The sequence below is a fragment of the Dromaius novaehollandiae genome, chromosome 1 (genome assembly GCF_036370855.1).
Source record: "Dromaius novaehollandiae isolate bDroNov1 chromosome 1, bDroNov1.hap1, whole genome shotgun sequence".
Classification (NCBI taxonomy): Eukaryota; Metazoa; Chordata; class Aves; order Casuariiformes; family Dromaiidae; genus Dromaius; species Dromaius novaehollandiae.
Window position 1 is genome coordinate 61,238,483 of NC_088098.1, and position 23,505 is coordinate 61,261,987.

The window sequence follows — 23,505 nt, forward strand, 5'->3', positions numbered from 1 at the left end:
CTACTCATTCATGCCTTCTTTTCCAAAAAAAACAACAAACCAGCTTCCTTTGTCCTTTGTTTTTTCCAAGATGAACATGTTAGAACATTTCTGTTGCTTTTTACCTTTTTTTTTGGTTTTTAAATAAATGTTAAACATGTTTGGTTTTACATCTGGTTTTGCCCTGAAAATCTTTTATTCCCCTGTTAAGCAGCAATTCCCAGGAAACTCCTCTGGGTGTCACTACAACATCAAGTATAACTGTGTTACAGTGTTCCGAGCCTTCATTCAGAGTCTTTTACAGTCAGTGGGCAGAGAAATAATGCAAATAGTAAGAACTAAAAAGTTAGCAATGCGAAAAGATATGGAACAATATAAGAGGCATAGATATGCCTGAGACACACCAAGGGACACACTGGAGCTGCCCTTGTTTTTTTGTAAAAGCAACAGGCTAGAGTCTTACATGTTGTGCTGCTTGCGAGCAGTGTGTGGCAATGGTTATTGTGCAGATAGAGACCAGACAATAGGGAAGGGACTAGAGAGATGGCAGAGAAGGTTCCTGTCTTTGCCTTTTACAGACAGCAAAATTAGGCTCTCCAAACCGTTGGTACAAATGAATAGGACATCTCTGAATGCATTCCTGCAAAATAATAGATATCTTCAATGGATCTTTTTAGATTCAGGGAACATTGTTGGTGAGAATTTTCCCATGTGTGTTATTCTTCAGATAGTATTACCATTGTCTTTGAGAAATATATGGGAGGAAAGAATTACAAGAAAGCTGAGATAGTTACAGCAGGAAGCCTTGTAGAGAGGCTCATAGACACACAGAATAGTTTGGGTTGGGAAGGAACTCTAAGCTTATCTAATCAAACCCCTGCTTGAAACAAGTCCAATTAAATCATATTTTTCATAGTCTTGTTCAGTTAAGTTATGGATATCTCCAAGGATGGAGATTCCACAATCTGTCTGCACAACCTGTTCTAGTGTTTGATCGTCCACATGGTGAAAAAGGTTTTCCTAATAACCAATCTGAATGTACCATGTTCCAGCTTGGGACTGTTGCTTCTCATCCTAATCTTCTTCCTCCCCCTCTTTACTTCAAGAAGACTCTGGCTCTGTCTTCTTTGTACCCTCCCATTAGGTAGTTTTAGACACCCATAAGATCTCCCTTGAGACTTCTCTTCTTATGGAATAAACCCCGTTCCCTAAACCTCTCCTCATATGCCATGGGCACTAACCAGCTCTGTGGCCCTTCACAGAACTTGCTCCAGTTTGGCAATGTCTTTCTTTTCCTGGAAGGCCAAAACTGGACACACAACTTCAGATGCAGTCTCATAAGTAGTGAATAAAGGGGAAAAAAATCACTTCCATCTATCTTACAGCTATGCTCTTGCTAATACAGCCCAGTATGCAGTTGGCCTCCACTGCTGCAAGGGCACACTGTTGGCTGACGTTTAACTCATAGTCTGCTAACACCCCACATCTTTTATTGCAAAGCTGCTTTTCAGCCAGTAGATCCCCAGCCTGTCCTGCTGCATGGGGTTATTCCTCCCCAGGTACAAGACTTTGCAATTGCCTTTGTTGAACTTCATAAGGTTCCCGCTAGCCCATTTCTCCAGCCTGTCAAGGTCACTCTGAATTGGACATGTGTAGGTTCAGAGTGTAAGCGTGGGAAAGCTCTCAGTAATTCTTAGGCTTTTATGTTCCATCAAGTGCCATGGCAGGAAATGGCGATACACAGGCTGAGCATTATTTTAAGCTCTCTTTGGGCTCCTCCTGGTAGAGGATGCTGAGGGAGCAGGAAAGCAAGCTGTCTGCCTTTCTGCCAGTAAGGTAGGAGGCACTGTCTGCAGTTGGACTGCAGATGACTCACCAGGCCCAGAGGAGATGATGCAGAGTGCTGAATGAGGGGGTGTCCTCACCTATATTTTGAAGATACTTAATATACTAAAATGTTTATTTGATTACAATCAGAGAATATGTGAATAAATCCCAATGGGGATGCCACTTACAGGTACGAAGAGATGTACACACAAAATGAGAAGGCATGGATTTAATCTAAAAACGCTTCCCCTCCCCTGGTCACAGGTAGCTATTGTCAGAGTGAGTTAGAAAGTCTGCAGAACTACATTGCTGAAGCAGGGAAAAGAGGAAATGATCATAAAACCTAGCAGAATTGCTGCACACAGATTGTTATTCGGCCTTTAAATTGTAAGTGCCTGGTTTTAAATAGGCCTGGTGCAGATGGTTTCAGCTACAGGTTTATTGATTAAAATAGCTGCTTTACATCAGCTTCGTGTTTGTTTCTCCAGAGGCTTTTGTCTTCATGAATAATGTACCCATTTGCTGAAATTTTGTTAGAATTCATCTGCTGGAGGCTGGCTGCGTTTCTCTAGCTTCTCAAGCCCCAGTTGACTAGGCTCTAAATTGTGACAGTCCCTTTCCTCCTTAGAAATGAATATTCCCTATTCTACCCCTCCAGTGCTGAATAAATCTAGTGCTTGCACATTGGAGAGTGCATTTGGAAACAGCTGTGAGTGTTTGGCTGTTTGGGGAAGGCTTGTATGATATTGAAGGGTGTCTTGGCTATGCTGAGGATTAGGTTTTTTCCAGGGATTGCTGCAAAGTCTGTAAGAGTGAGTGGAAAAATTCCAATTAGCTTTGGATCATATCATTAACTCTGAGGTACTGTTTAAGGTGGGCATGTCTGATACCTTCAGTTTCATAAGACTTCCAGTTTCCTGGAAGCATCTAATGAGCAGATGATTAGGGGATTTTTGCATTATTCTTCAGGCCTTTTTATGCATTTCTAAATATTTGTACCTCATTTGCTGGGAGATCTTTGTGCATCCTGTGTACGCACAAAAAGTACTGCTTTGCTTGCAGAAGAAATTGTTGAGCAGGCAATGTGCAGCTTCCCCTTGTAGACTGAGGCTTGCAAGTGCTGTTATCCCTTTTGAGGAGAATATATCACTCTGCAGTAGAAGGAAGATGCTCCTGCAGGACCCCTAGCAGAAAGAGGGGTGGAAAGCAGTGTGGAAAGAAAAAAGAGGGGATAACATGCCCTCATAACAGATGGGATAACATGCCCGACACAGTAGTATTTCTCTTCTCTTTAACTAGTTGCTACAGCAGTAGCTCTTCATAAAGTGTATGTCAAATCAGAATAGGAAAAGCCAGATTAACACCTTTTGGCATGGCATCTTTCACAAGGCAGTGGCCCTTTCAGTACAATGTGAATCTCTAGTTACTTCTGCCCTGTCAAGGTGCAACTTCCTTCTATCTTATTTATCCTCTTAAAGGTTTTGGTATGTGAAGGCTAGTTTGAATTCTAGTAACATTCATTGTGTGATACTTGGGCAGTTTGATTTATGGGCATCAGCAAAGTTCTTTATGTGTTTGGGTAGTGACTCAGATTCTCCTAGTATTCACTAGCTTTTATCTGGTTTTGGGTAGCTGGTAGCAGAAGCCTAGGGCCAACCTTCACAGTGCTGGTGCTTCAGAGAAGAGTTGGGAAATAGCAGAAAGTCTGAAGCCTCTTGGCCTGAGTCAGTCTTATTTCTGTCTACAAGTGCTGGCTATCCTGCCTTCTGTCTAGCCTATACTGCTGCTCTGGGTGGCACCTCCATACAGTGGAGCAGGAGTTCCACAAGAGCTGAGCTGGAGTAGGGCTTCCTTTTCACACTTATGCATGGGAAAGAGCGTTGTTGGTAGAAGAACTAATTTAAGCTTATGATTCTGAAAATGTAGGCAGTCGTGGACTTTGGCCTGTTTTCTGTTTGCTTTCTTCTTCTGGAAGGAGTGGGAGAAGCAGGCGGGGGGATGAGCCTTCCTTTCTACAAGTTAATTTTTCACCAAGATAAGAGCACAAACAAGTCGCAGCTGAAATGAGAAATAACCAATTCAATTCCGAAATGGCCATGGCCAAGATTAGGATATTTCGGTGCCTGAATTTTTTTTTCTTTTTTTTTTTTCCAAATGAAAAGCTCTTCATGAAATCATTTTGCCACAGATCTTGGAAGCATATTAGTTCTTCTGAAGTATCTCTGACCATCACTCTCTACTTTTTTTAAATACATAGAGGTCATGAGAATGAGAACTTGCTTCTTTAGGACAGTAAAACACAGAGCTAGTTTCGTGCTCAGAGTGCAGCTGACAGGAGCTAGCTAGATGTTTACTCAGTAGATGTTAGCAGCTGAGAAACTGCCCTGTTCAGGACACCCCTTTGGTGACCAGTGCTGCCATAGTATTTCCTTCACACTCCTTACAGAGCAGAGAGAGAGATGTGTGACCAGAAATATGAGCATCCATCTGATTTTTTTGCTGACGGAAAAGCCCTCTGTGGCTGTGGAATGAGTGTATGTAGTTTAGAGCAGATCATTAGACTTTTTTTTTTCCTCCCCTGGAACCTGTCTTAAGCATAGAGTAGACCAGAGAATGCATGAAATGTCCAGCACTATTAGTGTAGACTTTAAAAGGGCTCAGCAGCTTCACTTTCTTATTTTATAGTTACTAGCAAGACTCCATTGGTGTAGTTAGACCAGTGTTGAATGGCTTGGAAAATCCCTTCCCTTGCTAAAATGTATGGCCAGAAATCATAGGAGAAGGCATAAAGTCTTCTCCAGTCTTTGCCAAAATACTCTTTTGCTGAGTAGTGGAATAAAGGAGGCAAAGTTTATTGTGGTTGATCCTTTGGTATCCCAAATGATGGAAGCTCTCACTGAGGCTTTCCTATGCCTGAGATATTCAAAACCTCTCTTTGTTGTGGCTTCTCAGCTGTCTTGGAAAGTTTGAGTTTATGCTATTACTTTTCCTTGTGAAAGCAGTAATTGGGTCTCCCCTGCTTTGCTAACGATGGGTGAAATCAGCCAACAGGCTCAAACTTCATTAGGGTGAGGCAGACAGGCGCATACATACACACCAAGGTGCTGTGATTATATAAACCTTATTTCCTCAGGAAACTAGGCTACAGAATTCCAAAAGATGCTTGATGAAGCCTTTCAAATGAAAATGCTGCTAGGACGAACAGTAATACCTATTAGATTTGTTACCATTCATCTATTAACTTCAAAGCATGCAACAAAGCTACATATATAGCATTAGTATTTTGAAAAGTGTGATTTTGAAATATGTGCACATTAAAATGTGTGCAAATATATTCTTTACCCCTCACTTTAATGTTCTAATTGAGAAGGTGGCGGTATTGTAATAGTATCTCTTGTTGATGTTTTAAGGGGCTGATGACCTCTATTTTACTGGACATAATGAAGAGTCAAATTATAGGATAATCTGTACTGTTTTATATTATTGTTCCAAATAAAGACCTGAAAGGTGATGAAACTGTGTGACTGAGAAACAAACCAAAAGAGTAAATGCTACTGATGGTGTAGAATACTGCATTAGCAATGGGTAGATGATCAGGATATGTGAGCTAAGGAACCTGGCATGACTTCAGGTATAAAAATATTTTTAAGAACCTGAAAAACTGCACCACTTGATATGTCCCATCCTGCACTGTTTAACCTTGTAGGATGTGTTGCATTTTGACCTTTAGAAGGGCTTCTGCTGGGGATATGTGGGAGGAAGGCCTGTAACTGGCCACAGCAGTGAGACTGAGCCCTAGTGATGCTTGCTAATCCTCTGGGTTACCTGCATTCCTGTTGCATTTTGATGGACATGGCTGAAGTGGAAGGACATAGCTGGCCTGTCTGGCAGCAGAGCAGGGTAAAAGCCTAGGATGTTGAGCAGCAATCAGAGGATTTAATGGGAGTAGAGGATTAATTAATTCTGACCCATACAGATATATTGGCTTCTAGCACAGTCAGAATCTTAATTAGGCAATCACATTTTTCCTTTCACTGTGACCATTGCTCCAGCTGTGCTGTAACTCTTTCCTCTCTTTCTTTGCAAATCTCTCTCTTTTAAAAATAAAAATTTGCATACCTCATTAGGGAAGTTTCCTTCCTTTCTTTCCATCTTTCCTGTTTGCATCTACATATTTGCATATCTGCTTCTGAATCCCTATAATCCCTAAACCTTCATTTTCAGACCCTTGTTATGGAATGAGATCACGACTGCTTCCTCAGTTCCTTTTTTCCTCTAAATCCAGGGCTTTTAACCCTTTGCCACCCTCGTCTTCCCTGCTGACTCTGTCAAATGTACATACACTCTACTCTGTTCCTCATGTGCTTTCTACTCCCTTCCTCGTTCTCTGGCTGCTTTTCTGATACCAGCTTTGATCACTTTGCTGGCAACAGTAACATTTTTAAATCTTTGCTAATCCGTTACTGTCATACTTCAGTATAAAATTAAATATACGTTGGAAGGAAAACAGGAGTTGTACCATTCACTGCAGGAGCAAACTACTTGTTATCTTAGGGGGAAGGCTGTATATGCAGTTGAAAGTCATCGTGGGGGAAGTGCTGAGGCAATGGTCCCATCCACTGCATGGTGTCAGTCTGAGTCAGAATAACCAAGCACATCCCAAATTTGAGTCCCAGTTATGCTGAGCCAAGCTACTGCAGCAAAAAAAAATTGGGCCAATACTTCACATTTCTTCATGTTCCTCTGTTGTGGATGCTGAGCAAAATGATGAGGAGTATAATCTGTAGTTATGGGAGCTGTGAGACAGATCCGTTGACTTCAGTGACACCCTTCTGTTCATCAGCAGGGGCACTGACAGGTCCCTCATGTTTTATAACCCCTCACTTTCTGGGAGTATTATCGGAGATTTAAGCCACTGTGTGTGTGTATATCACACTGTGATAGTGTATCCTGTCATTCTTGTGCTCTGCTGTTGAGTTGTTTTCTTCTGTAGTTTTGTCTGTCCGGACCTTTTGTTTGTTTATTTTTGTCTGTTTATGTTAATTTTGTGAAAATGGCAGCAACTTTTAATAATTAGGGCTAGCGTTTTATGTTATCAACCACTCTGACTCATGGTAAGAAAAATGGCCTCCCTAATGACTGTGAGTTCCTCTGAAGCTTTTATTTCCTTCAACCTTTTATTTCATCAGCTCTAGCAGTGAAGTTTTCTCCTAGCACACACTTCTGTCCCTGCAATGATGTCTGGAGGATCAGCACTTTCTCACCAGTTAACATTAGCCCTCAGCTATTTCCAGCAGTAACAGTAGTAGATAAGGTCTCTGCCAAGTACCTAGAGAAATTCTTGGCATGAGTGCTTAATAATGTGACCACAGCCGGTTGCTTTTTGGATGTGATTCCATACAGCTGCCCTGGTCTGCAGGACCAGCTGCTAGTGCAGGTCTCTGCCCTTTCGTCCTTTTTTCTTGTTAGCTGCCTCCCAGTCCTCCCTTCTAAGTGAGCCCAAGACTAAAACCTGTCAATTCTTCCATATCCTATTCCCCACAGTGACACAGAACATTATTTGTGGCCTTTTCATACAAAAGATTGACTAGCCTTTGTTGTTTTATTCCAGGTCACCGGTCTCTTCAGAAGATCAAGGTAAGTTCTGTTTTATAGATATTACTGACAGATTAAAAACAAGACAGAAGACTAGCTAGGAAGCTGAGTTTGAATACACCCATGGTGGAGAAGATTGACTTTAAAAAAATGAAACTTTGATGTTGCTCAAATATTGTTTGCCCCCAGACATGAAGTGTTTGTTCATTTTGTTGGAGCTGGCAGAATTTAAGTCTGTGCTGAGCTGCTTGTAAAATGAATCTTGCTCAAGCAAGCTGAACCATTGCAAGTGTTTGCAATGTATTCAGGCAACTGCGTAACACCTCACCTATCGAAGGACATGTGCAGGCTTAAAGGACAATATATGGTTTTAGTGAAGATGAGCTAATCTCTTATGATTCTTATGGGACAGCGTCTTTGTAGCAGAGGAGAGTGAATTACACTTTAAAGACTTGAACACAAGTTATCTTGGGCTACCAAAAATATCAGTTTGTATGATCTGGAATTTAGCACAGCTAGTAGCTTCTACATATAAGATTCTCATGGCTTGAGTAGCTGGCGAATTGCAGGTTAAGGTAATATACTTGCTCCGAAGCAGACTGAAGGATCTGATCTTTCCCTATGGACTACAGAAGGAGTCTACAGTGACTAGCTGGTTAACATCCTGGCCAACTTAGTTGCTTAGTGCTGGATGCTATGATCCTTTAAAGTACATTAAAAATATGGTTGCATTGATACTGAAATCCAGAGACGCTGCAAATCAGGAGAGGATTGCACTGGCAGAATTGCATAAGGAATGGAAAAAAAGGGAGACAAACTTAGACTGGAAAGTTCATGATGGAGCTCTGAAACTTGAATATTATTTTAGTCAACAAAAGAAAGAAATATCTAATTTCCTCTGCCATCCAATCTGTATGCAGTTACACAATCAGCCAAATTTCCAGACAATACAATAAATATTCAAGAAAGGTCCAGATTTAGAACAGTAAGGAATATTGCAAATGAAGATGTAAGGGGGATCTGAGCCTGGAAGTGTATGGAGAACTACACAAGTGAGCAACAAAAAATACTAACAGAGGTTTGGTGGAATGCAAAATTGCATCAACAAGAGATGTTGCAGGGTGTGACTGAAGTATGTAGGTTTGATTGGAGCACAGGGTGACTAGTTAGGTATCAATCTATATTGTCCTCGGCTCTAGCCAAAATTTTTTTAGGCCAGAAAAGTGTCTGTCAAACATACTGTCATGAATACATTCTCTTCCATCTCCTTGGCGTGTCATTTCTTAGTAAAGAAAGTTATAAAAACAGACACACTGGTCAGACCAAAAATCTCTCTAGCCCATCTGGTCCATTCATACTGTTTAATAGTAAGTGGATTCCCTGACAAATAAGAGCAAGAGAATGGGGCAAGCCTTCAGTTTGACTTTCCCTGTACATCCCATCTGCTTCCAGTGGCTTGCAGCTCATGGACTTTGTGAACCAGAGGTGGTATTCTTGTTTAATAGTTCTGCTTTTTATTAAGACTGCAGTTGGTTAATATAAAGTATGGAGACTTGTGAGATGTTAACACTATTCCCCATTTCCCAAACCTTCAGTATAAACATGAAAGTATTATGTTTTAATATACTATTTTAAGACCTGGACTCAAGCTGCTTCTCAGTGCATAAGCTCATTAGTAATAGAATGCTCTTGCTTTCTTGTTTGCCTTGCATTTATTCTGTTGCTCCATTTCTATCTATTAATGGAGCAACATTGTAAAGTATATTTCTTTGTGGATCTTTTAAACTTTAGTATTTCCTGCTGCTGTAATGCATTCCTTCTTTCCACTATTTTTATACAATTTTATTCTGTCACAAAATCTTCCATTTGCCATCTACCATCTGTTGCTGGGATCTGAATTTTCAGGTTTGATAAACATCTCTGAATATCTTTACCCTTTCCTCTCTTCCCTTTCTCCCATAAGAAACCTCCTCTGAAATGCAGGGTTAAAGGCTCATGCCCCCTTGACAAGTTAGTGACTCAGCAGTGCTAGTTGTTACAAGGTTTGTGTTTCAGGACTGTGCAATATCTAGCTAGATTTGTCATCCATTGAATAAATGTAAATATTTAGGAGCTTCTCTCAAACACAAAAAGCTTCCCATATCTCAGTGACTTTAGAAAGAGAGGCCCAATACCTTGGATTTCCTCTCTCCCCTTATGACACTTGCAGACCATGGTAAATGAGCACACTACTGAAAGGAAAACATGACAGAAGTGTTGTAACATGAGATGTGTTTTGAGCCTAGGTGCTTCTCAGTCCACTTTATGCATAAGTGTGCAAGCATCTTGAATTAGTCTTAGATCTGAAGTTTCTTCTCTAAACACAAGATGGGAGAGCTGAAACCTTCTCTCTGAATTGCCATAATGTTTATGTAGACTTCGCTTTGGGGTGTATGAGGGGCAAGACCCTCTGAGGGTAGAATAACTTACCCTCACAGGCATCACTCTCTGACCTTGTTTCAGCTGCTCTTCCCTATAATGCAGAACCTTAGAGTTCTGATTTTCTGATGCTGTGATGTTTTGGCCATCACAGAGATAAGGCTCTCTCTCTGTTGTGTAATATCTTTTGCTTTAACTTCCCACTTGGTCCTTGGTCCTTTTCTTTTTTTTTTCCCTTCCTCTTTAATCTTCAGACCTCTTTTCTTCCCCCTACTGTTTCTCTTTGCTCCCTTTCTTGCCCATCATCCTTGTCTCCCTTTTCAAATGTCTTTTTCCCCTTGACTATGACCTTTTGGTTACAAAAAAGCAAGAGCAGTCTAGCATAGGTTCTTTTATTGTGCTTCTCACTTTGCTTCTCACTTTGGTTTCTGAATGTCCTGCTTCTCCTGCACGTGCAATGGATCCTTCTAGCATTAGCTGCAAGCAGTAGCTGCAGCATCTGTAGTGCCATAACAGAATTGCTACCAGAATGTAGCATCTAATGCAGGTGGCACTTCCATTAATCCCTGATGGGACAACACATTATGCTGTCTTGAGAGAAGGTGGGGATAAAGCACCATCTGTCTGCGACTGGACATCTAATGAGCAATTGTCACAGCACACAATGCTCCTTGTTCTGGACACGTGTTAAGGGCACCTTTATCAGTTACAACACAAGACTGTTTTAATTTCCATAGAAAGGGAAACAGTGGCTGCCAAAATAACCCCAAAAGAAAAAAACAAACCTCTAAAGTTTTTAAGAGGGTTTGTCTCTGTCTTCTGTACAGGTATTTAGGAGATACATATTTAAAGAGTTAAATCCACCTTCTTTCTGAATAAAAAAAGTAAACAAAGCCCCTAACTCTCAAATTCCCTAATTGACTGACAGAATGGAACAAAATAAATGAGCACCAAGGCATGATAGTTTAGACAGGGACTTGGGGTGACTCATATGAAGAGTGAAGTGGAGGGGCCCCCTGTTCAGCCAAGTGATCCCTGGTGCAGTTACACGCCCAGCACCCTTGAAGAGCAACAGTGCTTGGGCTCTGGAAGCAGCTGAGTGTCAACAATTGGCAAGTAGCAGAGCCACAAAGGATGTGGTAGATGTCACGAGTGAGGGGACTGGCAGCTCCCCTAATACTAAATGATGCCACCTTCTGTATTTTCACTCTATAAAAATCCAAGTCTTATCTTCAGGAGGACTGAAGCTGTTGGACCCTTCAAATATGAAAGGTTATTGAAGGAAGCCATATCCATTGCTCCCAGATCAGGTATGGTATCAGTGATGGGGATGCACGCTTCTAATGCATTGCCTGGCCAGTACACAGTCATTCTCTGACTATCCTTAGGTGAATGGTTGGGCTTTACTAAACCCTTCCTTCACACAGCATCTTTCAGTACAGCATGGCAGATCTGGCCCTGCCCATTGCTGTTCACAGTGGCCTTGCAGAAATCTGCCTACAAATTCTCAAAGGCTAATGCATTAAATAATATTTTACATTACCAACGGTATTGCTTTATCTGGGTTGCCTTACCTTTTCTTCAGTTAGCCTGTATAACTGAAAGCTGGCTGTCCTTCATTGTTGCCTGAGAGACTGAGGGAAATGCTCTTAAAAAATAGCACGAGTTCCGTTTCCATTCCATTCTTCTGAAGAAAAATGCCAGCAAGCTATCGCGTTCTGATATTAAAGACATGAGGCCATCCCCCTGTTATTTACTTAATGGCAACCTGGAGCTGATGCAGCTCAATACATGTCTGCCTAACTTTAAACAGATGAACCTTGTCTTTGGTGGGTCTACTCAAGGTTTTAGGTGGCTATATTAAACCACCTCAAGTAGCAGTCAATCCCAGTGCTTAGTCCCTACCCATCTGAGTCACATTCTGAGCTGGGGACAGGAAGTTCCAAATCTTTGTCTTTGTTGTCTTGCTCTACTTGTTTCTCTATAAACCCTTAAAACTGACCTTTTTGTGTTTTCTTCTGCCAAACATAGTCTTTACTGCATAGGCATAATTTCTAGCAAACTTTGTTATGATTATACTCAATCTCTCTTTTCTGCAGTAGATTCCAAATTCATGAGGGAGTAGGGCATAAATGAGAATTTAAGATGAGATAAATTATAATGAAAGGATAAATTTTGGAGACGGTTAGTACAATGTAATAATAGGATACAAAGGATGGCGATAGAAGGCATACTTGGAAAGGCAAGTGGGGACACTCAAAGATCTTTCAGATTCTGACAGGGGATGGTTTTAAGTATCATCCAGTCTGGAAATCCTACCATTAGGAGGGGTTTGTGCTGAGGCAGGAGTGTTTAGAAGTGCCAGAGGTTTTAAATGGTAAACTTCAAGTTAGCATTTATTAGAATTTTCTAATGACAGATGATTGAAAGAGACGCAAGATACACCTATGTGCCTAGGTCTTCCCAGTTGCTCCATTGGTCTGGAAGACAGTTGGGCTTTATCCAGTTGCACACGCAGAGTCATCTAGTGCCATTTTAGGATAACCAAGCTATCTTCTTAAGGTTAGTAGATGTGATACAGAGCTAGTGGGAGACTTGTAGCTTCTGGAGTGGTGTCTAGAGGCCAGAAGAGATACCCTAGTGCAGCTAAAAAGGTGCTAGATGCTTGCTTGAAGGCAACTGAATGGAACTGTAGAGTCTGCATGTTTAGGATGGTGCTGGTACTGTTGAGACATGAGCAAGGGAGTATTACAGGTGCCTGCACCACCATCAGCAGATGGTGCCTGGCAATAGGCAATACGGTTTCTTTCATTTTCATCTCTCAAAATTCTGCAGATGTTCCCCAAAGCTTTTCTTGGAAGGCAGGTTTTCCTGGGCTTTAGTGGAAGGAGTTGAGGTATTGAAGAGCACATTCTGCACTTTCACTTTGTGATATGGAGGTCTGGGAAGAAGCTGTTGAAGAAGTTGCCAGTGGTACCTACAGGTTAACTAGAATTAAAAAATTGACTGTCTTGCAATGAGAGTCGGGAGGGGAGCTGAAGGAAGGAAAGCTTTGCTGTCTTGGAGAGGACTCTGGAGGCAGGTGCTCAGAGTACTGGAAAGGGTAAAAGATTTACTGTGAAAACAGGCAGATGATAAAGGAGTGCCTGACTGATGTGCAGGTTTGGTCCTGTGAGGCCAGAACTTGCTTTTCTGGGGTATTTGGATTGAGTTGTTACCTTTCTGTATTATTGGGAGGGGAGGACAGAATTTGCATTTTCTTGTATCAGAACAGCCACTCCTTTCACAACAGTGATTCAGCCTCCTGGGGCAGGTGTACTCTCTTCGCACTTCTTTCACAAGAAAAAGGCTCTCCATTGCCAGGCTCTACAGGTCTCCTCTCCTTCTGAGCCAAAGTGGAGCCTGTGTCTGCTGGGAGGTTTTCAGGTGTGATTAAAGCAATAATGCAAGAGTCTTCCCTGTCTAGAGGTTGTTTCTGCAGACCAGCAGCAGCAGCCAGGCTCTGGGTGCCAAAATGGGACTGTTGACAGTATTCTGGAAATAGGGGCTGCCCTTATCTACTCTGACCCCCCCAGTCAGATGTTTGAGCCAGCAGCCCTGGTCCAGGTAGCACCCACTGCTCTTACCAATAATGCCATGGACATCAACTCTGGAAAGCAAGGATGCCACAGCTTGAGAACACATTCTTGGGTCTCTTTTCTCTCTCTGTCACACCGGCTGCTCTCCCCCTCAGAGGAAGGAAGGAACAATCGGCCTGGTGCCAGCTCTCCTGTCTGCAGGGACAGCTTGGCCTGGGTTCAAACTGTAAGCCTGGGGCAGGAAGTACAGGGAGACATTCTGTTTCTAAATGTCCCCTTGGATGGAGAGAGCCGCTGTATAAATTACAAGGAAGGGAGTGATAAAGTGTGTGCATGGAAGGCAGTGGCGGCTCTACCCTAGACAGCAAAATGCTTTGCCCTGCAGAGTCTGTTCCTCCCTTGGAGTGAGGATTTGCTGTGCACTGTGGTGTTCTTCCAGTGCTGTCTGTCCTGTTAAAAAAAGGAGGTCTGAACTTATGAAAAGAGGGTGACTGCTGTAGGAGCCCCAGAAAAGAGCTCAAGAGCTGAGAACTCTTCCTGGGACCTCCAGTAAGTAGGGATTTCCTGTTGTCCCTGGCAGCCTGTGGGAACATGGATTTCACTCTGTCAACCTCCTTTCTCCTTTCTGGAGTCACTAGCCACTAGACTTTCCAGTCATAGTCTGCAAAGGGACATTCTCCTTAGGAGTTGCTCTCTGCCTTTAAGTATCCTGCTATCCTGAATGGAAGGAGGAGCAGGGAAGTACAAATGAACCCAAACCTCTCAGTGCTGGTAGAACTGTCAAAGAAAAAAAAGAGGCACCTCTGTTTTGTATGCCAGATTCCTTCAGAAGAGAAATTGATGGTTTCATGCAGCTCCAACAAAGCAGCTGTATTCTTCAGGGTGATGTTGCAGCCATTCACCTAGCAACAAATTCAGATGTCGTGGAATGCTTTCTCAGAAACAAATCAAAGACAGCACAGCAGGGGGCTTCGGATTGCAGGTATTTATTTTGATTAGTTAGCCACTTCGGGAAGAAAGCCCTCCTAGATAGTGTTTTGAAAGTATGTCTATGGTCAGCTGAATCAACAGTTGCTTGGGGATCTGCTCTGAATTTGTTCATTCACTTCTCAGCTCAGCAGAGGCTGGGATCGATGCAGAGCCACGGTAGTTGCAGCAAGAGAGTGTGTTCTGCCAAAGTGCTTCTCTAGGTCTGAGGGAGGTCCGCTCTGCCCAAAACCTTTCACAGGCCCCTACGCCCCATCTCCCATCCTATCTTAGCAGACCAAGAGGGATAGAGGCAGCTCGGAGGGAGAGGTCTGGCAGCTGTGGGCATTTGAATGAGTAGTAGAGGAAAACTCAGAAATGTTTCTTTCCAGATGACCACTGCCTTTATCTCTTTCCTCTCAGAAGGAAGTGAGAACAGTGAATGTGTTGCCTGAGTCAGGACACCTATTTTCAAGCAGAAGCCCTGGGTAACTTTGCAGTGTGCTTCACTCTTGGTCTTTGTTTCTGATGGAGGCAGTGCTGCTACTTGTGGTCAGATTACAGTGGCAATTTATTTAAAAGGAAAAAAAGAAACGAAAACCATTCCTTCCATGCACCCAAGAATCTGGCCAGCAAGTAAATGCTTGAACTGACTTTCAAATTATTTAGTCCTACTGCGAACCCCTCATGCTGTTGAGGAAGAGCTACTTAGATGGAAATTGCCAGGCAAACCCACTGCAGTCAGTCTTGCAGTGGCAAAAACCTGAGGGGAGAGCAGTAGGAATGCTTGTGGTAGCAATTGGACACCAAATTAGGAAAGGGGGAGGAACAGTATGGCCACAATGTTCTTGGCTTTCTACTCTTTTTTCATTTTTAATTTTAAAAAAAAGCCATCACTTTATTATTCTAGCTAGAAATCTCTTCCTGCCAAAATAATGCCACTCTGATAAAATGTCCGGATTAGTCAGCTAAAGTCCTCCCTGTCTTGTGTTCTCACTTAATCAATGACATTTTCCTCCACCACATCACTGAATATGACATTAATTGTTCCAGTCTTGACTTAAAAATAAAAAGTGTGGAAGGGAAGGAGAAAGGAAAAAAAAATGAAGGTGTCTGCCAGATGGTACTTAGTCTATTTGCAACTGTTCTTTGGGGTTTCTGGACCATTTACAAAGGAAGTCCTTTTTCCTTATGGTCATCCCTTCCTTTGCAAGCTGACTGAAATGGTCTTGCAGGAAGGGAGAACACCCCTTCACCATCAGGGGCTGAAAACTTCCATTCCTGAACTACCAACTGCACTCTCAGCTCAGCACCATCACATAAACAATTTGAGGTGGACTCTAATTGGCATCAAAGTGCCTTTAAACTAGTCTGACAGTGCACATAGGGCCTTAAAGGCAGCTTGAATGTGATTTACGTCTGCTTGAAAGCTTCTTTATCCTTCCAAACTGGTATGAAGGGACTTCCCTGTGAGTGAGAATTTGGTGTTTCTTTTTCTGTAGCAAGCCTATGTGGTGATTTTATTATTTTTTTCTCTCTAAACTGTGGTTTTGATGCTGTCCTTTGTTTGACTCTAAAATGTTTAAAAGGAAAGGGTTTGAAATGTGTATTTACAACCACCTGAGTAATGGATGATCTTTGCATGCTAAAAATTTTGTCATATTCCCAAGACAGGCAGACAGATGCAGTCAAACTGTCAGTTCTCTCCTTTGAACCGCACAGGATGCGGTGCTTTAATAGTTAAAGGACAGCTGCAAATGTTTGGAAGAACTTTCTATATCTTTTTGCAGTCCTAGAAATAGATATTATTGATGTAGGACTTATTCAGAGTGCCAGTGTGCTTCAAAGATGTCTCTCAAACCACAGGAGAATATGCTTATTCACAAGTTTTCCTGTATAGATGGACTAGCTGGAGATATTATGTGAAGACCTTCATAAAATTTGCCTTGCTGAATTGTCCTCAGACTTCTGCCTCTGGCTTGTGTTCAGCTGATGTGCTTCTGAGCTTTTGGTTGCAGCAAGTTGCCATACTATCTCTTTTCTAGTCCTCTTGGGATTGTTTTGTATTTTCAGGCTCTTTATCTGGTTTTCTTTCATGGAAATAGTGCCTCACAGCATTGTTGTCATAAGCCACCTAGACTGGTACTGATGCCCTCAGATTCTCTAAAAAGCTTAAGCCTTTCCCAAAGCTGAAATCCTGTGGGAAATCTTGTTTACCATCTGTTTCTTTAGCATACTAGGTAGTGGCAGCAAGCAGACAGGTGTTTTGAGAAAGTCTCAAAGTCAAATAATTCTTGCCTTAGCCAGCACAAGAAGTACTGTGTTGTAGGCAATAAACCTCTATACTGTATGTACTTTTGCTGTCTTATTTGCATCATGACTCTTAAACAGCCTTTAGGCTAAGGCAGAGCCCGTCTAGGAAGTCCAGGAACCTTTCCCTATTCCCATGCAAGACTGCTCCTTCAGATTGTAGGCTGCCATGCTTTTTTCCTGCAACTTTTCTTCTCCTTCCTCTTGGCTGATGGTAGAGTAGAAAGGGATGTCACTGCTATATTAGGGCTAGTCTTTTTAAAAGGGTTAGTGAGAGACTTTTTTTTTTTTTTTTGGTGTCTCATCAGGCTTGCAGGTAATCACATTCCCTGCCATAATATAACTTCTTTATCAGGCACTGAAATGTGAAACTGGTTCTCCCAGGCCATTAGTCACCTTTTTGCTGGAGATGTTCCATCATTAGCAGCTCATTATCAGAGGTCAAAAATCCTGCAAAATTATTCTTCTTTAGTGCAAGTATATTTCCTGTCACTGTATGTGAACTTTACTTCAATGTGGAGGTAAAAATTGGCTTAGAAAGAAAACAAGATGGAGATTGCCACCAGACAGATATACTCAAGAGCATTATGTTAAGGCACATGCCCCAGTGGTTTGTAGGCTGTTTTTACAGGACAGTCTCATGAAAATGTTCATTTTTAGCCTGAACACTTTTCCTGTGCACAGTTTTAAGGAAATTTTCACTCCTGAGGGTGATTGTAGTGTCAAATATTTGTGTCCTTGTCTTGGCGTAAGCTGTGCAGTGTTATAATAACAGGCCCCTAAGGGGGTGTCCCTTGCTGGGTGCTTGGTGCAACTTTTTTTGGACCAACCAGTTAGCCAATATACAGGTTTTTTTGCTACATTGTTTCTATCGGGAGGCAAATCTGATTGTATGAGTCCAGATAGCTCTTTGATGTAATGCTTATTTATCCACAAAGAGTGTGAACAAAGTGTTGTTTCAGTGAACAGAGGGGAAGTGATTTTCTTGTGCAGAAGTCCAAGCAAGTCTTTCTAGTGGAAGTTTTTTGTTTTCACAGCTTTTACGTTTTTGCTAGCTTTCCCTCTCTCTCATACCCATGCACAGCTTTAACCATTTTATTTCTAGGTTTTGTCTGCATCTTAAAAACCCCTCAAACCGCATCAAGGTTTAACTTTTGCTTACTTTTATTCATTATCTTCAGTAGTTACTTCTAGTACTTGTAGATGCATAAAATACATGAAGAAACATTTAATTGCTCCTTCCACTTAGCTTAGCTTCAAAGAGAAATGTTTAAGCATCATCAGCTTTGGTGAGACTTGAGATTGTCTGTAGATCAAAGACCTGCATGCTGGCAGCTATTCCAGCAAAGCATTATTAATTCTGTTATTTAATTTCACAGTTATGTAGACAATTTGACGTAGGTATCCTAAAGTTTTTTTTTGTGTGTGTGTGTGAGTTTAAAAGCAGATTAAATATGAGGAAGAGGTAACTGCTTTTTTAAAAGTTCAAATGCAGAGTTTTTCAACCTTTTTCCACTGCAGCTCCCTAAAAATTTTCTGTGGGATTAGCAGACCTGTTGGAAATGTCAGGTGTATGCACTGTTGTATAGCTTAGATGCTTATTTTTCATAGTCATCTTGGAAGTGAACTAGTCCACAGACCACTTCCCTGGAGTGCACTGCCCCTTCCCCTCTCCCACCCAAGTCTGCAGGACAGAGTTGAGGATTATGGCTAGAGTGGAAAAAAGGTCAATTATGTACATTTCTGCAGAAGTTATGTTACTGTCAGTTTTTCATATTGGATTTGATCTTTACAGGATTGTACAAAGCTATTACAAGCAAATGGTTGGTTACAAAGAGAATAATGTATTTTTGAATGATAATCTATATAGGCTTCTTATTCACTTGAGAGCTTAGCTTTTTGAGTGATTGAAATAGAAGTTGTTATCGATTTCTACAAAACTCCTGGGAAATGAAGAATGAGGGCTTGTTTTCTTATCATTTTTATGTTGATCTTTAACAACTCAGTAGACTCCAGCCATGTAAAAAGAACGCCCTTATAGTCGGGGTCAGCTTTTAACTTCTCAACATATAAAACTGTAATTACTTTAAATTTCTCGTTCTATGAATTTCGCACAGTGTACAACAGCAATAAAGAGCTGCAAATGTTCCAGAAGCTAATGATAGACCAAGTTATGTTTAATAACTGTCAAGAAATTCGATGATGCCGCCACCTTCTGCAGTTTCTTCTTATCAGCTCAGCAAGGTTTGAGGGAGGCAGTGTGTGTGGAGGTGTTCATTAAAAGTTTCCCTGAGCAAATCTAGCAGGAAATGGTGGTGGACGCTAAAGCTCAAATTCAGGAGGGGCTCTCACCAAAGTCCTTGTGTCTAGTATCTTTTATTGGCTGCCTCTAACCATTAAGAAACATCCAGAGCTGAAATGTGGATGGCATATCAATTCCCTGAATCCATGCCCAACTGCTGAATTGGTGCTTCAGCCTTGTCTTAGAAAGGCTGGGTTGTTGCAGGCACTGTCTGTTAGAGGAGGTTTCTGCAAGGTCCTGATCACTTAATATCATCAGCTGTCTTTTGAAAGAGCTAAGGATTTTAGCAACCTTAATTTTGTTACAGGCTTTGTTACAGGGTTATGGTAGTTAAATGCTGCCAGAATTTGCCTTGTGCTTAGATGTGTGATTCCTTATTTGTTGTCATACAGTGTTCATATGCATGGTTATCCTGGTATTTTTAACCAATGGTAAGATGTATTATCATAAATAGTACTTCACTGTCACACAGTGCATTTCATTCATAGATCTCAAGTTGACTGCATTTTAACCATGGAGGTTACCTTTAGGTGATGCTCATACTTTAAAACATAGTTTGAATAATTCTGCTTCCTCCAGTGATGGTTCTTAGACCCTTACTAGAGAATTCCATGGAGATGGTAAAAGCTTTAAAAAGTCACATTTTTATCAGCTCGTTTGTACAGTAGCAGTGGATGCAAATATGACATGGATAGGGTCAGCTCAGGTGTGAAATCTGGCAGGTAAAATCTGATAAGTATTTATGGTCATGAATAACTCATACACAGAAAGCAAAATTACCTGTGTACTGCTGACAGTGGCAGACTGTAGAACCATAGAGCATTTTGGGATTTTTTGGAGTGAAAGACACCCTCTCTCACTGTCTCACTAATGACTATTTCATGTAACTTATAAATATTTTCCATGTCACCTAGTAAAATCTATTTAAAACAAAGACCCTTGCAATCCTGAGATATCATCTAAGAGGAACTAATAATAGATTTTTCTCAATGTTTTTGAAAGTGTTTTATCAGCAAAATTCTGTCATGGTAGGAGCCTGGTGTTGAGCCTCACTTATGTGCTCAGGGTTAAGCTGGTCAGCAGCTTTGGGATCAGGAAGGACTTTTCCTTCAGGGCAGAGTGGCAGGGGTGGTTGTTGTTGGTGAGCTCTCCCTTACTCAAGGAGGTTGTGAGAATCTTCCTTGACCAAGCCTCACTTTTGGAAGTAAGCGAGACAGTGGCAATGGTTCCTATCCCTCTCCTCTTGTATTCTTATAACACATTGCAGTTGTGGATTTGTCTTTGTCTGTTAGGCCCTACATTTGTGATGATATGCTACATAGGCTTTGGGGATCAGGGTGAGAGCATCCAATCGGTGTTGTATGACCAGTTAAACTAAACCATCTGCTGTTTTTGACTACACAGAGCTGGCCTCAGCGACCTGAGGGCCCCTTCCCACCCCACTGTTGTCATGCTACAGCTATATGCTATACAAAAGGCTCCTGAAATTTTGGAGGCTGTGAGTATTGCTGGATCCTAGGATAATCATACCTTGGAAAAGCTAGAGGAGCCCCCATTTTGCCCTTGTTTAGTTGTCCTCCTTACAGCTGATCAGGTGTGTTTCCTGACATGATGCTCTCTTGGAGGATCTCCTCTCTCCCATGCTTTGGCTCCTAATTTAGGTACTGCAAGTTAAGAGGTCATTTACCCTAGGACTTCTGTAGTCTGTGGAGAGAAATGCACAACAAGAACTATCTCAGGAGCTCCAGACCACCTTGGAGGGTTACTTTCTCTTCTGACTATCCAGGCAGCCTTGCAAGAACAGCCTCCTATGTGTCTTGCAGCTTCCAGTTACTTGGTACAGATACGTCACTCTCTTGTTGTCCATGAGAACTTTGCTGTTTGCCCAGAGTTTAATAACTGACTGTGCAGCATTACCTTGTAAAGCTACCAACTTCATGTTCAGAACCAGAAAGCAGCTGTGATTCAATAGATGAATTTTATGGCTGGCTGTTACAATGTTTATTGTAAGTCAGTGACACAAACATATATTTTTAGGATATGAAATGAAAATAGCTGTTTCCAATAGAAACTAGTGGGCACTAGTGTAGAAATAACATGAGAGACAGACATGCCACAGGAAAGGTATTGTATTCTGCATATGGGTGGATATACCTGCTAGGTGTTTTTCCTGTATCTCAAGCTGCACTAGTTTGCACTAGAATTACCAGAATTCAGTTAACTGCCTTTTTAACATGGCTTTTTTAAATCTTAGTACATTATCCTATGATAGTTGTTCATTATTTAATTTATAAGGCAGGTCTGTGATGTTTTTCTACTTTTTCTTTTATGAGGCTTCTTTAGTAAGTTAGCCTACATAGGTGTTTAGAGCCTTGTTTTAAAATTTGCCCAGTGGGGACCAAAAGTTACTGCTCTCCAGCAGCCATCACATGTATGAAGTGAATTTCTGGCTGCCCATTTCATAGTAGGTGGGTGTTTCTGTCCAGATCCATCACCATGGGCAGTAATTGACACATTTGCTGGTAGTTTTGGCAGAGGTTGGTGATTGCACAGGGATGAAACTTGAGCTGTCCATAGGAGTGTACCAATAAAGAGTATTGAGCTTCATTGAGAAAGCAGCCAAGGGAGTCTAGGCAGACTGAGCACTTCCTAGTTAAATGGACAGAGCACTTCAGTCTCCAGTGTTGTTGGGCTGTCACCTTTCATCAGCAATAAGTCTACTTGCTAAATAAATAAAAAAGGTAATAAAACATTTCTATTAGTCATGACAGATGCTTGTCTTAGGAAAAGTTTAGAAAATAATGACTTGATTTAAATATTTATTAAATCAAGTAATTTTTGAGGCATCTTTAAAACTCAGAGGTAATTTATGTTATGATAAAACAATTGCATAATTCATGTTATATATTACATCAGTGATGCGGTGTTACTCAGAAGACATAAAACTGTTCTCACTTTAATGTTTGTAATTTTAAGCTAGCCTGACATTGCGTGTTAACACTGTTTTTATCCAATTTCTCATTCAGTGCTCTCTTGTCAATACCATCTGCTCGCTTGTTTTAACCACGTCTTTTACGACCAGGTGATCTTGATTCTTCTCTTCAGTATGCCCAGCAGTCCCATTTGGGTTTATGGGGTTAGTGTGCTAAGCAATATTCAGATGTGTATGTAACTCTGAGCCCTATTCTAAAGAACCTTTCCCCATTTCCAGTCCAGTGGCTTCTAAGTCTTCCAGCATCCTGATTTACAGCACTGAATTATTTTACTGTAGCCTAATCCACTCATTATGCAGCTGGTTTTGTTGTTGATCTGTAATGTATTCATTTATGTAGCAGGTTCTACCCTAGCAAAGCACTTAATTTTAAGTGTGCAGGTAGGTTTGGTGAAAAGAATGTGATTAGCTGAGATGAAAGTTAAGCATCTGCCTAAATGTTTGCTGGATTGGAGGCTTAGAAAAGAAGGAAAAAGATTAGGCTAATTTTGTTGAATGTGTTTTAAAGCTGCTAGAGCTGCCTTCATCTTAATAGCCTTATCACCAGACCCACCTCTAGTTACTGATACTCAATGTATCATGGATTGCTAGGCTTTTCTTTTGACTTTGTAGTTTTCTATCCTCTCTCTTGGCTTTTTGAACTATAACCTTAAGCAGCAGCCTTGGTTTGCATTGGAAAATATATCTCTTCCCCTTTAGGAGTAGTTTCAGGGTTGCCATGTGTTAAGATCACTGTATGTAGAAGGCACGGTAAAGCTGGTGTCACCAGTTCATTTGACTCCCCAGTGTGTGAGGAGAGCAGGATATTTATGTAAGTAAGTGCAGTCTCCAGTAGCCCATAGAACAACTGTGGCTGTGAGACCAGCTCCGCAGGAAGGAGGAAAAGATAAAATGAATAACACGAGGGCCAAATTCTGCCCTGGTATCAGTTTGGATTAAGACAGAACCATTGGGGAAAAAAAAAAAGGACTTAAATCACTGAAAATGAAATCTGAAAGAAAGATATATATATTTTTCCAATTCTAGCCTTTACCTTCCGATATGTGTCTTTTTCATTCCCCAAAACAGTGAGCCCTCACCCACACAGATGCCAGGAGATTTACAGGACATATTTAGTGTGCAGTCACTGTAAAACTGCCCTAAATCCAATGGTACAAGAATTACCTGTGATTGTAGCTACTACTTTACTAAGTCAGAACATGGCCAGGGCATAAGACATTGCTGAGATGACTGAAAGCCACACACAACTCCAGGTGTTTTCAAAGAAATGGACATTTGTGGAGTCATCTTCGCCCTCCCATCCTCTTCTGCAGTGTTTAGTTGGATGTGTTGTCATTCCTGAAGCATCAACAGGCTCCTTGTGGAATTTGCGCTGTGCGGTTTCCCATGTGTTATTTTTCAGAGACAAATCTAATCTATTGTTGTCTTTCCTCCTTACTCCTCCCTATGTGAGCTTTTGACCTCTTTATCAAGGATGGCACTTCAGCAAATGCTTAACTTGATTGCGTTGCCTGGGTTTGAAGATAGAAATGGGCTTA

The 23,505-nt window shown here is 41.4% G+C and overlaps 1 protein-coding gene across 2 annotated transcripts in view; it reads left to right on the forward strand.

The window, feature by feature from the left end:
* DGKI (diacylglycerol kinase iota) overlaps positions 1–23,505 on the forward strand; it is a 226,149-nt gene that overhangs the window by 181,581 nt on the left and 21,063 nt on the right. For both annotated transcript variants that reach the window (XM_064514311.1, XM_064514314.1), the window contains exon 28: positions 7,418–7,443. In XM_064514311.1, coding sequence (XP_064370381.1) covers positions 7,418–7,443 — 26 coding nt within the window. The remainder of the gene's footprint in view (positions 1–7,417; positions 7,444–23,505) is intronic.